Here is a 14,681-nt window from a genome sequence, read left to right as displayed (position 1 = left end):
TCAATAGTCTGAGTACTATTTTACTTATCTGCGTCAGAATCCTCTGAAATCTGATTTTTATCAGAGGGTTCCAAGTGTAGAGGAATTGCCCAGAGGAAAATACAGGAAAATACAGAAAATTCCATCAGTGTCTGGTGCCTGCAGTGTCCCTATGCACAACTCCCATCTACATTGGATTAACAATTATCTGACCAGTGGAAAACCTGGGCTGATATTATTTATAGTATCGCAGATCATACAAAGTTTTCAGTAAATCAAAGTTCAAAGTAACAAGTAATCTTTAATTGAAAGTTTATTTACACATTTAAACATCAGAAAATGTTTAAACACTTGTAATATTTATGATCAGTTCCAAATTTAATATTAAGTTGAAAACTACATGCATTGTACTATTTGATTGTTCACACAACACAAAAAAAATTCATGCATTTATAAACAAAGTTAACTTTATTAAAAACATGGACAGGTAGATTACTGCAGTATTGAAGATGTTAATTAAAAACGTGAAAACCTTAGCCTAGGTAGTTCTAGGAAAAAATTATATTGATAACCATGATCAACAGTCAATGAGTTAATCAATCACCTTAAAGTGTGATTGTTCATTTGCCCCTGAGGATTCAAGCTTTTTTATTTCCAATTTCCTTCATAGGTCATATTGTAGCTTGTTAAAGAATGCTATGCGATTCAGTGCTCCTCCTGGTCAAAAAATTGTTCGATTAAGTTCATCTTAAAATATAACCATCTTAAACAAAGCTAGCTTTCAACTCGATTCCAGTTCAGCCTTAGATTGGTGCAACATGTCATCATTGGTGTCAACACAAGGCCGCATATTTAAGACAGATGAGATGAACGCTATACTCTCAAACTGTCATTCTCTTTCCCAGAAGGTATTGGAGGCTGGATCTTTAAAGTTATTCAAGGAGGAGTTTGATAGATTTTTGATAGGGAAACAAGGCAAGGGTAATGGGGTGAAGATAGGAAATTCGAGCCAGGACCACAACCAGATTAGTCAGGATCTCACTAAATGGCAGGATGGTCCTGACAGGGCCAAATGGCTTACTCCTGCTCAGTCCTATATTCCCAGGTTCATGTGAATTATAAAACAGCCTTTTCTTTGCTGTTCTTTTCCCCCCCACCGAAGTCAAGGAGTAAAGCTCCTACGGGCAAAAAAAACTGACTGCATACAATGGGTTTTTAAACAGGTAATCAATATACATTAACAAGTAATTGCAGGAGAATGGAATGCTCTTTTATATTTAATATTTGTGACTGCATTTCTATACTAAATAGAAATGCTAAAATCTTTCCCATTATTCAAACTAACATCAAACCAAATCTCAAGACCACTACACATAATTTCACTTGCACCAACAATAAAACACCAGACAATTAACGTAAGCCTAAAGACTGCAGTCTTATTATTGGTCCCTCTGCATTGTTTTGCAATCTGAAGAGATGATCTAAATTTCATTACAGAAATACATCAAGTTAAGAGTTTTGTGCTTTTAAAAGTGCAAATGGCAAAAAAAACCTGCAGCAAAGTGTGATGTGACTTGAACAGTCTCTTGGTAATCAAACATTTTAGGACACTTTAAAAGAAAAAAACTGGTTGTTTATTTACAGGAAATCCATTCAAGTACAACAACTGTAGACACTTCTAATCATGTTTTCCACTCTATGGGGGCTATGCACAAGGCATCAATATTAAACCCATTTACAATATCTAATAAATATATTCATTCTTCTAAACTACCTTTCATTTACATGCACTAATTTATTATTTGAAGGCTTTTTTGCCTCTTTAATGAGGTAATATTTGTCATGAAACACAAAGTCAGCTGTTGAATTCCAGAGATTGAATACATGCGAAGATGAAAGCCCCGACACTTCATTCTGTAGAATTCTCTGCCAAGAATTAGTTAGTTATTCAGCTCATCTTGCAGTCTGGAAATTAAATTATAATATTTCTTATTTCTTAGTGATTTGGTATTTGATTTCCAGATGGCTATTCTAAGTTTGTGAATAAATAAATGTTGACAATGTATTCTTCCTGCTGCCTCGGAAAAGCAACCAAAATAAACAAAGACCACACCCACTCCAGTTATACTCTCTTCCACCTTCTTCTGTTGGACAGAAGATAAGAGATTTTGTATTCACGTGCAAACAGATTTAAGAACAGCTTCTTCCCTGCTATTATCACACTTTTGAATGGACCTCTCATGTTAATATTGATCTCTATCTGCACCTTCTCAGCAGCTGTAACATTGTACCCTGTACTCTGTTCCATGACCCTGACACACTTGTACAGTACAATCTGCCTATAAAGCACGCAAGTCAACACTTTTACTGTACCTCTGTACACATGACAATAATAGATCAAATCAAAATCAGCAGCAATATTCTAATAAATTAATACCTTCAGTAATGTTACAGATTATTTTATATTCTGTACAAAAATATAAATCAGTGCCATCTAACATTGAGGGGTGATCATTTCAGAACTATTAAGCACAAGGTTGGTCACTAATTGGCGTGTGCGTAAATAAGACTTGAGGCCACATTTAGAAGAGTTCACAACTTGATCATCAGCTCGTCTGGTATCATATCCATTGGAAAACAGTTCTTCATTACATGGGAGTTCATTGTCTTTGATATTCTACACCGGCTAATGTCTGTAAAAATCGCCACTGTTTGCAATCTGGTTGACTGCACTCATGACAAATGGCTCAACCTGCTCTCAATCATTTGGATCTACTTGGTGTCATATTTTGTTGAAAAGTCAACTTGCAACATTAACTCCATTTCTTTCTCCATTGATTCTGGCAGTATTTTCCATGTTGATTTAGGATTGTTCAGTATTTTTCTTTTGTTCGTTGCTTCAGGTTATCAGGACAAATTAACATAAGCATTGTATTCAAGTCCATATAAGGCCGTAAGATATAGGAACAGAATTAGGCCATTTAGCCCATCGATTCTGTTCCACCATTCGATCATGGGTGATATGTGTCTCAACACCAATTCTCCTACCCTCTCCTCATAACCTTTGATTTCCTTACTAATCAATAACCTACATCCGTCTTAAATACACTCAATGATTTGGCCTCCACAGCCTTCTATGGCAACGAGTTCCAGATTCACCACCTTCTGGCTGAGAAAATTCCTCATTTCAGTCCTAAAAGGCTATCCCTTCACTCCGAGGCTGTGCCCCCAGATCCTAGTTTCTCCTACTAGTGGAAACATCTCCTCCATGTCCTCTCAGTATTCTGCAAGTCTCAATGAGATCCCCAGCATCCCTACATTTCTAAACTCCATTGAATACAGACCTTAAGTCCTCAACCACTCCTCATATGACAAATGCTTCATCCTTGGGATCCTTCCTGTAAACCGCCAGTGGATCCACTCCAATGCCAGCACAACCTCCTTAGATGCAGACCCAAAGAGGCTCACAATATTCCAAACTCATCCAACCAGAGCCTTCTACAATACCAGCAGTTAGTCCCGGCTATTGTATTCTTAACCTCTCGAAATGAATGCTGCATTGCATTTGCCTTGCTAACTGTCAAAGGAACCCTGTATGTTTACCATAAAAGAATGCTAAACGAGGACTCCAAAGTCCCTTTGTGCTTTGGATTTCTGAAGCCATTTCCCATTCAGAAATGGTTATGTCTCTATTCTTCCTACTGAGGTGTATAACCTGTTTTCCCACACTGAATTCTATCTGTCACTTCTTTGCCCACTCTCAGCCTGTTCCGGTCCTTCTGCAGCCTCTCCACTTCCTCAACAGTACTTGCCCCTCCACCTATCTTTGTGTAATCAACTTTTCAAAAAGGCAGCTCACTGCACTAGGAGAATAAAGTCATCTTCATTCACAGACTTGAGGAAAATGATTGGGTTTAGCTCACATCTCATGGACTATTCTATTAGGTGAACTTATCACAATTAAATTATTTTAAAATTACAAAAACACCATGTCATATTCCTCCCTCAAAGATGTCCATGTGTGTGTTTTGGTTGCTGTACTAACCTTGATAAAATCTCAATGCCAGATAATTCTACTGAAAATTAAGACATAGAAATGCTAACGAGCAAGCATTAAAACAAAGTCATTAAGAGATGTGATATCTAAACAATGATAGACATTACTTGTCATAAAATATTTAACTTTTCATAGGCTCTCTCAGAACAAATGTAATGCAGTTTATAACCTAAACCTAGCACCAAGTACATCCTAAAGATATTGAGATTGGAGTTATATTTCCACATGCCTTTGGAATGGTTTTTAACCTTGCAGCACTATGCTTATAAGTCTAGATTGGTTGCAAGTATACCATTTAAAAAGAGTGACTTATGTTTCAAATATAAAGATCAAATGCACAAAAAAAAAACAATAATAATTATGGAATACATATACAGCTTCTATACAATAGTTCAGTCACACTTCCCAAAAACGAAAGCACACTGGTTTAGTACCAAATTATAAGGCTACATAAACTGAATTAGATGCAGCATCGCAACACAAAATGCAAATAATCCTTCAGTTAGTTTTTCAGTTTCCATAATTTAGTATCACTATTAATGTCTGTGATTGGTTTTAAGATTACATCGTTAGATAAAAATATTAGCATTCACAAGTCAAAAATTAATTTATTTTCAAACAAACTATCATAAAGGAAAACAAGGCAGTATGACATACGGCGAAACTGATTTTAAAAACCACTTAGCCAACCATTTAGTGTGTGTGTTTTTTTTCCCCAAAAATGGAATAGAACAGTACCATAAAGGGGTCAATAGACCAGTTTCGCTGTACTGAGTTCACAAAAATGTATTTGCAAGTATTGACTTGTTAATGTCAATATTCCACCACATCACAGTCCAGATTGCACTTCTGTCCATCAAAAGGCTGCTGTTATACTTCCAGGATTACTTCACAATGCAAACATCAGGTTTAACACGTGGAACTAGTTCACCAATTGGCACATTATTTTAATTCTTGCTTTCTTCTAGCTTTTCTTCTTCTTCTATTTTAAAGAAAAGCAGTGGAAACATTCCTAAGATGCAACCAATGATCACACCTATAACCTTGCCCTGAAAAAAAAGGAAAGAAAGATCAGGATTCTTTTTAAATAGGTGGAATATGAAAATGAAGTAACTCACATTTCAAAAGGCAGATCATCAAGCGAATGGGTTTGTTCCCCAATTTTAATGGAGGCCTCAATTATTTTTTTCAAGTGTTGAACATATCTAAAATTAGTCACAAGAAGCTCTCAGTAGGTGAACTTTAGAGCATACACTGACCCCATGACACCTCCATTCCCAGCTCCACATCCAGTTTTATCTTATTACACACCAGAGCATTTTTATATTAACTGCCACCAAATCCCCCATGTTACTAATTAAAATCACAATTTACAAGCAAGCCCATTAGGCGCAGTACAAGAATAACAAAAGTGAGGGAAAGGCAGGGAGGGGACTAAATTAAAATCAGTTTTGATGGGGAAAGAATGCACTCCAACCCCTGCCTATATTCAGTTTTATCTTAGGGCCCAAGCCCAGCCTCAATTAAAATGCTCAACACACTGCCATGACCTCAATTACAGATCAGATCAGTCACTCACTCACTCACTAAACCCACTTCAAACTTTCCAAATTCAGCAATTGCCCCCAAGATAACAAGAGAATACCCATTGTGTGTCCCTGGCTTTTGTGGTGTAGTAGTAGTGTCCCTACCTCTGAGCCAAGAGGCCCAGGCTCAGGTCCCACCTGCTCCAGGCGTGTAACAACATCACTGAAAAGGTTGATCAGAAATATAGACCCACATCCCTGACCCCAGTTACCCTTCACAGGACCTAATGCTGACCCTAACAGCACAATTCATGACCCAAACACAACTTCATTTATCATTACGTTCCACATTGCAACCGATCAGACCTCATATTACCCAGTTCCAACACTATTTACAGCTCTGTGTCTCCAGCATGGATTCAGCTAAATCTCAGTCCTCCACCACTGCTGCCTATTAAATCTCTCTTTAATAAGCTCCTAACCAAACACAAGTTAGACCAGACAGCACTAACTGACATTAGTGAGATCTTGCAACGTCCAGGTAGTTCCTCCAATCATAGGAGCAGGAGTCGATTTGGTCCTTTGAGACATCACTGCCATTCTATTAGATCATTGATGCTCTGTACCCGGCCTCTCTTTATGTGCTGTCAATCCATATAACTTCATGCAACTTATTTAGTTAAGCCAAAAAAGTGTGCAAACAGCCTGGTTGAGCATCAGTCAGTGATGAGGAAGAAGAATAGTCATTGGTGAGGAGACAAGATGAAGTTTGCATCAGGGATTCAAGATTTGCTAATTTTTAAAAATTCATTGATGGGGCGAGTGGACTGCTGGCTAGGCCAGCATTTACTGCCCATCCCCAATTGCCCAGAGGGCAGTTAAGAGTCAACTACATTGCTGTGGGTCTGGAGTCACATGTAGGCCAGATCAGGTAAGGATGGTAGTTTCCCTCCCTCAAGGACATTAGTGAACGAGATGTTTTTTTTTTTTTTAAAATGACAATTGACAATGGATTCATGGTCATCATTAGACTCTTAATTCCAGATTTTTACTGAATTCAAATACCACTACCTATGGTGGGATTTGAACTTGGGTCCCCAGATCATTACCTGGATTCACAGTGCAGTGATAATAGCACCGGGCTATTGCCTCCCCTGTCATAACTCTCAGACAGAGGAAACTGTTGCTCACCCAGTTATGACATCTACACTGTCTAAAGTGCCATGCTGAGTCAAGAGTGCTGGGGTCTGGCTCCCGGTCATTCCCATACATGTGAAATCTGACATGTTTTTGAATGATGTTGATTAGCCATCATGTAGATGAGAAGTAAAAGAATGGGGCCAAGAATAGATCCTTGGCTGAAGTCCAAGGGAAAGTTCCAGAGGGAAGACACTGCAGATGTTCCTCTGGCTAGGATTAGATAGGTAAGGATAGGAACAGGCAAGGTCAGTTGGATGACAGAGAGAAACAATGAAGGGCAGTGATGTGATCAATCACATCTAAGGCTGCAGACAAGTCAACAGGGATCAGGAAGGATACAGTCCTGTGGCTACATCTACGCAGAATCTTACTACAACCTATCCTAATAAAAAACCTCAGACCTCAAGATCGAAAATTTCAATTGACCCAGCAGCTAGTCTTTTGTGGAACCAAATTCCATAGCACTTATGCTCCTGATTTCACTCCTGAATGACCCTGCTCTAACTTTAAAGTTATAATCACCCGTGAATTGGATTTCCAGATAACACTGAATATAGTTTCTCCAATTAACAGAAGACCAAGAGATGACCCAATTAGGGCAAAAACGCACTAAAGTGGTTCACCTGACACGTAAAAGATGTTTTGAAACGTGGAGAAGCTCAAATCTAAGAGGTCATAAATCTAGGATGGACACAAAGATATCCACAATGGATTCAGGAGAAACGTCAGGGGGTTTTACTCCTAATTTACTCAGGAGGATGAAGATGTGGAATTCACTACCACATGGGGTAACTAAAGCAAATGGTGAAAATGCATTTCAGGGAGGTTAGATAAGTACTTGGGTTTCATAACCCCACCACCCTGTGGATAACAAAATCTACTTAACAATCCTCCAATCATTCTACATTTACTCTTTACCTACGAATCCTAATTATAGATTTCTCTGCTAAGGGAAACAGGTCCAACAACTCAATGCCCCTTGATATTTTGTAGACCTTATTTAATTTGACCCTCAATCTCTCCCCCCCCACCCCGCCCAAGGTATACAATCCAGCATCACCAATTTTTCCTCATTGCTACAATTCTCCATTCCAGCCAACATCCTTATAAATCTCCTCCGAACCTGCTCAAGTACAATCACATCCTCCCTACAATGTGGTAACCAGAACTGTATGCAGTACTCTAGCTGCAATCTAACTGGCATTTTATACGGTCCTAACACACAATTCCTGCTTTTGCCACTAAAAGAAAATATCTTTTATCTTAATCACTACGTCTTTCATACCTACTACCTCAAGGAATCTGCATACATGCACACCATAGTCTTCCGCTATCTAAACGTCTCAGTACCTTACGTTTATTCCTTGCCTTGTTTAACCTCCCTAAATGCATTAGCTCACACTTCTCTGGACTGAATTTCATTGTCTCCTTTCTGCCCACAGGATCAATCCAGTCTTCCAGTCTATAGTTTTCTTCATCATAAACCATGTCAATAATTTGTAAATTTCTTCATTGCACCCCTACATACCACAGCCACCATGAATATCTAGGGACCCAGTGCCATTGAGCTCCTGCAGAACTCCACTGCAAACAACCTTCCAGTCACAAACACCCATCCGCTAATATTTTGCTTCCTGTTGCTGAGCTAATTTTGGATCCAAATAACTATCTTTTCGTGGAACAGATGCCCTTTAATTTCCAGCTGGTCCCCTATGTGGAACCTTGTTTCTGTGCGGAGCTGACTCGCAGCCTGCGTCACCTTCATAATTAAAACAAAAAGTGCTGGAAATACTTAGCAGGTCTGACAACATTAAGCTTAGAATATTAAAGGTGTTTAAAAGAATCACGTTGGCTGAAGATAGAGAAACAGAGCAGAGTGAAAATCAAGTTAATGATGTTTTTCATCAGAAAACTGGGAAGGCAGCCTGGGGTGGGGGGGCAGGGGGTTGAAGCGAAGAGATTGAGGAAAAATGGAGTTGAGGTTCTGAAATCCAGTGAAATGTCCGAATATAAGTAAATATGTCATTTCAGAGCAAATCTATGTTTTATTTGTAACATTATTACTTTTTCTCACATCTGTTTTTCCACATAGTATTTGAAATTTGCAGTGATGAAGTGGCTGTACTTTTTCATCGAAGTTTCTCCACAAATGAGTACACATCACACTAATGCCCATGTATGACATTTGGAGCAATATGAGGACAAGTGGTGAGTGAATATGCTTTGTTTCTCTTTGAGCTGGTCACAAACGGGACAAGTAGAAAATACAAATAAGAGGTGTCAACTGGAACCAACTGGAAGTATAGAAACTGAAAAAAAAACTAGCCTCAATTCCCACTTGAAACTAGGTCCAACACATGCAACTAAACTGGCTTTTGCTAAAATCTGTACAGACTACATCAAGTATGCTACCCTATTTATCTTTGATATCTCAATATTCTTAGCTAAATGAATTTAAGTCAAGGTTTTTGGAACTTGGTTTCAAACTTCATAAATGCCTGTACTACCCTCATTAAATTTGTACCATAGCTTTCCAGGAGGGAGAAGACCAGGTCAGTTTGCCACTATGTAGTCTTTAATGACAGTGATAATGTGAGCTCAGTCCCTGTACCGGCTAAGGTAGTTTTTGGGGGCTTATTTCTTCTCTTTGTACAATACTGATATCATGATATTCACATGTGCGCAGAACCACATTTAGCAACTTGCAGATGAAGAGGATGTTACACATAGTGAGGAAGAGCCTCTTGAGATCAATTCGATGCTGAGGTACGGTGTCTAAAATCAAAGCAATATTCCAGATGGGGTCTGTCTAACTGACAAGTGATTTCCTCCCTTTGATCCCTTAAAATTAAATCCAACATCCATCTGCTTTGTTGGTTGTTTATTTAGTGTGAGCACACAAATTTTGAATGATTTATGCTCCTTTCCTCTTCTGAAGTTCTTAGTCTCTTGCTATTTAGAAAATATTCCAATCTCTCTCTCTCAGATCCAAAGCTGATGACTGCACACATGGAATATATTCTGGAAGATGGAATTCATTTTTTTTTTTTTAAAAACCACCTGCAATCTGCTCAGTACAACTTATTAGGACTCCTATCTTATTATCTACAAACCTCTCGATAACTTTGTCCAAATCATTAATAAATATAGAAGGTTATGAAGAAAAAGGAGCTGGAGGCCCGTCCAGCCTGCTCTGTCGTTCAAACGCAAGAAAAGGCTGCCAACGTGGACCATTCTGCCCCTCAAACCTGCTGCAGTGCGCAGGAAGATCATGGCTGATTTGTTTGGAATTTGGATTCCACATTCCCATTTACCCCCGATAATCTTTAATCCACTTGCCCAACAAGAATCAAGCTACTACTAACTTAAAGATATTCAACCCCTTTGCTTCCACCACCTAAGGTTGCACTACCTTCAGAAAAAATTCTCCTCCGCTCTATCCTAAAAGGACAACCTCAAATTTTAAAATGGCGTCCCCTGGTTCCAGACTGAGGAAACATCCTTTCTACATTCACCTCGTCAAGGCCCCATCAGGATTTTATACACTTTGACTGGGTCACCCTTTATTCTTAACTCCAGCACAAACAAGCCCAACCCAACTGATGTACCCACATTAAGTACACATACTACTTACAGGTATCCATCTGGTCAAGCTTCTCTGAATTATTTCCAATGTGTGTTTATCCTTCCTTAACTATGGAGACCAAAACTACACACTACGTTCAAGATATGGTGGGAGCAGTCAGCTTGAAGCAGTGGTATGAATACACAGCCCGAGGTCTCCCAGCACCTGTAGCGACATCAAGCATGGGGAGATCTAGCCAACACCGGGGAAGAGAGCCCATTGCGGTCGTGAAGCCCAGCACAAAGGAGATCGAACCCTTGTGGGGATTACAAGGCCTGTAAGGACTGTAACGTTGAACTTGTAACTCTACTTTGTTCTTATAAAGCAGAAAAATAAAGCTTGTTTTTTTTCCCTCTACTTTGTACCTACACTTTTTTACCTAGGTACCTTTCTACCTAAGATGGCGCCAGGAATGGCAACTTTGTATACCTTTCACTGTACTATTGTAACCCTGAACTTGAGTATAGGTGACAATAAAATCTAATTCTAATGCTTTATATAACTGAAGCATGAAATCCTTACTTTTATGTTCAATTCCTCTCATAACATTTGGCATCCCATTAAACTTCGATTACATGCTGCACCTGCATACGAACATTTTGTGGCTCCTGCACAACTAAAATCTCTCCGCACCTCAATTTACAATCATTCTTCTGCTTTACCATTCTTCCCGCCAATGTCAACAACTTCACATTTTCCCACATCATACTTTATCTGCTAGATTTTTGGCCCAAAACTCAACCTAAATATATTTGTCTACAAACTCATCACAACATACTTTTCTATATATTGTTATATTGCTTACAAATTTAGCTACTATGCTTTTGCTCCACTAATCTAAGTAATTGATGTAAATTGTTAAAGCCCACTTGTCACACCCTACCAATCAGGCAAAGACCAATTTCGACATACTGTGCTGTCAGCCAGCTAACCTTTCATCCATACTAATATGTTACGATCCCACCCCACTCCCACCATGAGCTTTTATTTACCATAATAGCCTTTGGTGTGGTACCTTTTCAAATGTTTTCTGGAAATCCAATTATACCTACAGGCTTCTTTCCATCCACAGTACTTTACTATAACACCATAGGAGCAAAAGTAGGCCCGTTTGTTGAGACTGTTTCACCATTTAATGAGATAATGGATAATAATCCTCAATTCCACTTTCCTTCCTAATCCCAAAAACCCTTGACTCCCTTATTTATTTAAAATCTATTAAGCCTTGACTATACTTAATGATCCAGCTCTACAGGCCTCTGTGGTAAAGAATTCCACAGATTCACTACCCTTAGAGGAAACTCCTGCTCATCTCTGTCCGAACTTAGTGATGCCTGACTCAGATCGTGCCCTCTGGTCCTAGACTCTCCTGGAAAGGAAACATGTCACTGCATCTACTTTGTCATGCCTCCTAAGAATCTTGTACAGTTCAAAAGATTACTCCTTCAAAGTCATCTAATAAATTAAACATGATTTCTCATTGATAAAACCATGCTGGTTCCTCCGAATTACCTTGAATTTTTCTAAGTGCAAAGCTATAATCTATTTAATGACCAATACTAATATCTTCCCTAGAACAGACATCAAGCTAATTGTTCTGTTCCCTGTTTTCTGTCACCCTCCCTTCTTCAACAGAGGGATTATATTTACTACTTTTTGATCTAAATGGAACATGTTGTGAATTTAGGGAATTCTGGAAATTTAACACCAGTGCACCTACTATCTCATTAGAAAACTCTTAAGATCCAGGAAGAAGTCTGCCTAAAACCCAGAGACAATCAGCCCATAGTTCAATCAATTTACTTCGTCCACTTCCTTCACAATTCTAATGCCACCAAGCTCCTCTCTCCTTTCTACCTCATGATTTACAGCTAGAGCTGGAGTGCTTTTTAATATCCTTAGTAATATTCTCCATTCTCACTCTCTAAAGGACCAATACCATTTTGCTTTTTTAAATACGTGCGAAACTCTTGCTATCTTTTTCAACATTCCTAGCTGTCTTTCTCTCATACTCCAATTTCCTTCTCCAGATTAACCCTCTAGTCATTCTCTGCAGTTCTTTATATTTTAACTAATCATATGACCTGCCACTCACTTTTGTGCAGGTCTATGCTTTTCCTTGCAGTTTGATGCTTTCCTTATTTAGTTAACCACAGAATGTGGATCATCCCTTCAGAATTTTTCTTCATTGTCGAACTCTCAGCGTAAAATGCTCGCAGCTGGACTTGAACCCAATATCTTCAATCACACTGAAAATCAGACTTGTTCATGAGGTCACCCCTTGGCTATTAACATCTTAATAGTCTGAACACTGTAGGTCCAATTACAGCTGCAGCTGATAGTGTTCAGTGCCAGCCATACTTCACATTACCCAAATCCTGTTCCCAGTTATAACTTAAACCCACACAAATTAAGACTTCCTGCTGCTGAGAGTTATACCATTCGGAATTACTTGAAAATCAGTACACAAAAATTGAAATACAAAAAAAAATCACTTGCTAAATATGTAAATAAGGGAGTTTTTTTTTAAGCCAGTAATTTATTTGTTCTAGCAGATCAAATATAAATGACATGGTAATATCTTGTAATAGCTCTTGTTCAGGCTTTATTAAAAGGTTAGTCATTTGTCAGATAATAGTAGTTAAAGGCAACTGTGCGATGCTATTAATCAAGAACCTCTGAATCTTGGGTTGGAATGAAGCTCAAATGCAAATGAGAGAAACTTTATTTCACACCATCTAGAAGGACAACTCTTCTGAATGCAAGTCCAGGCAATCTCTTAATTACACATGTACTGGACAAAACAATTTCAAGTGAAGCAAGCAACTTTAAAAGATGCAAGTGTACAAGAGAAATAGAAAGCCTGCCTGGTGAGGTACTACCAGCACTTAAATTCATTGTATCTTTACTGTACTAAAATGCCCTAGCAGTCTTGACAGGCGTGTATTCAGACAAAATTTTACACTGAACATTGCAAAAAAATTTTTGGACAACAGGTAGGATATAGAAAGGCAGAGGGGCTTGGGGAAGAAGTTCCAGAACCTGGAGTCCTTTTCACCTTCGCATCCATGATTCACACAATAAATCCATCTTCTACACACAAGCCCCCCGAATATAATGTGAATGAATTTTTTCAATTTAGAATCCTTCCTGGCGTCTAGTCGGTGGGATAGTTGAGCGCCTCAAATAGAGTTGGTTTTATTTATTGGGAGTTGTCACATTCATTCAATAACCTCACCATGTTTCTACTCCACCTTTCCAAAATAGATTTTTAATTCCAAACTAATTCATTTACATTCTTTCTCTGTTTTCTTCTAAACATCTTCACCTCTTCTTGAAGATGTTAAAAGCAGAATAGTGGCCACCTGGAGCAGTGTATTAAATGATCTTATGGAATAGTTCTCATGATAATCACCAGCAACACTTCAACACCTCGAAAGAAACTCAGCTGATGCTCGAGAAAGCTGGGCCCAGCCTTATTCAATTCAAATCTACACTCAAAGACTGCATCTTATACTGAAGACAAATACTAGAATGGCACTGGCCTATCACAATAGTTAAATATAAATCAGAGACCCAAACATATCAAGTTCCAGAGCAGTCTCTGTCTAGTTCAAAATATGGCCAGTTTGCCAAAGTAGAAGCACCACCTGGGCATCATAATCCCTCACACAAAGCTTCAAAACACAAGAGAAAAACCAACAACCAGGTATAAACAGCCATGATTTTATTGAATGATGCAACAGGCTGATTGGTCTCTTCCCATTCTTGTCAATCTCAGCTGACTTTCATATTCAGACAAACGTGAAGATAGCATGTGAGCACTGAGTCTCTACCACCCAGTGGCCTGACACTTAGTGTCTCTTATTTTGCCCCTTGGAGGAAAAGATGATAAACATCTCACCAGAGAGCTTAAATAATCAAAAGATGAAGGTTAATTGATATATAATTGTGCTTTTCTCCCCTACTTTTCCCAAGAAGGGTCACTCCATACACAAGACAGGTTCAATGGGAAAATATCCTTCCTTCATTGAGTGGGCACTAGCTCCAAAAGTACAAGCTAATTCATTCCAAAAAAATCTAATCTTCAATGGCAAGCAGGTTAACCAAATTGCTTTGTGTAAACTGCAACAAGGACCCTTTAAGTTGAGCCTGTAAATTGATATAGGAAAACAAGAGTTTACCTAGCTTCCTATGTAAAATTTTCCAACATACATGGCCAGTCACTCAGATATTTGTAATCAGGAAGTAAGGGAAAGAGAGGAAGGAAATATAGGAAAGAAGTAGCTGAAAA

General features: G+C 38.6%; 1 protein-coding gene across 1 annotated transcript in view; it reads right to left on the bottom strand.

Moving 5' to 3' along the window:
• Positions 1-274: 274 nt before the first annotated feature.
• Positions 275-14,681, bottom strand: part of tmem65 (transmembrane protein 65) — a 67,464-nt gene continuing 53,057 nt past the window's right edge. Inside the window, exon 7 of the mRNA XM_020529012.2 lies at positions 275-5,085. Coding sequence (XP_020384601.1) covers positions 4,984-5,085 — 102 coding nt within the window. The 3' untranslated portion in view covers positions 275-4,983. The remainder of the gene's footprint in view (positions 5,086-14,681) is intronic.

This window comes from Rhincodon typus, chromosome 4 (genome assembly GCF_021869965.1).
Source record: "Rhincodon typus isolate 14 chromosome 4, sRhiTyp1.1, whole genome shotgun sequence".
NCBI lineage: Eukaryota > Metazoa > Chordata > Chondrichthyes > Orectolobiformes > Rhincodontidae > Rhincodon > Rhincodon typus.
The sequence above is the reverse complement of the archived record's forward strand: the minus strand, read 5'-3'. Positions and strand labels throughout refer to the sequence as shown.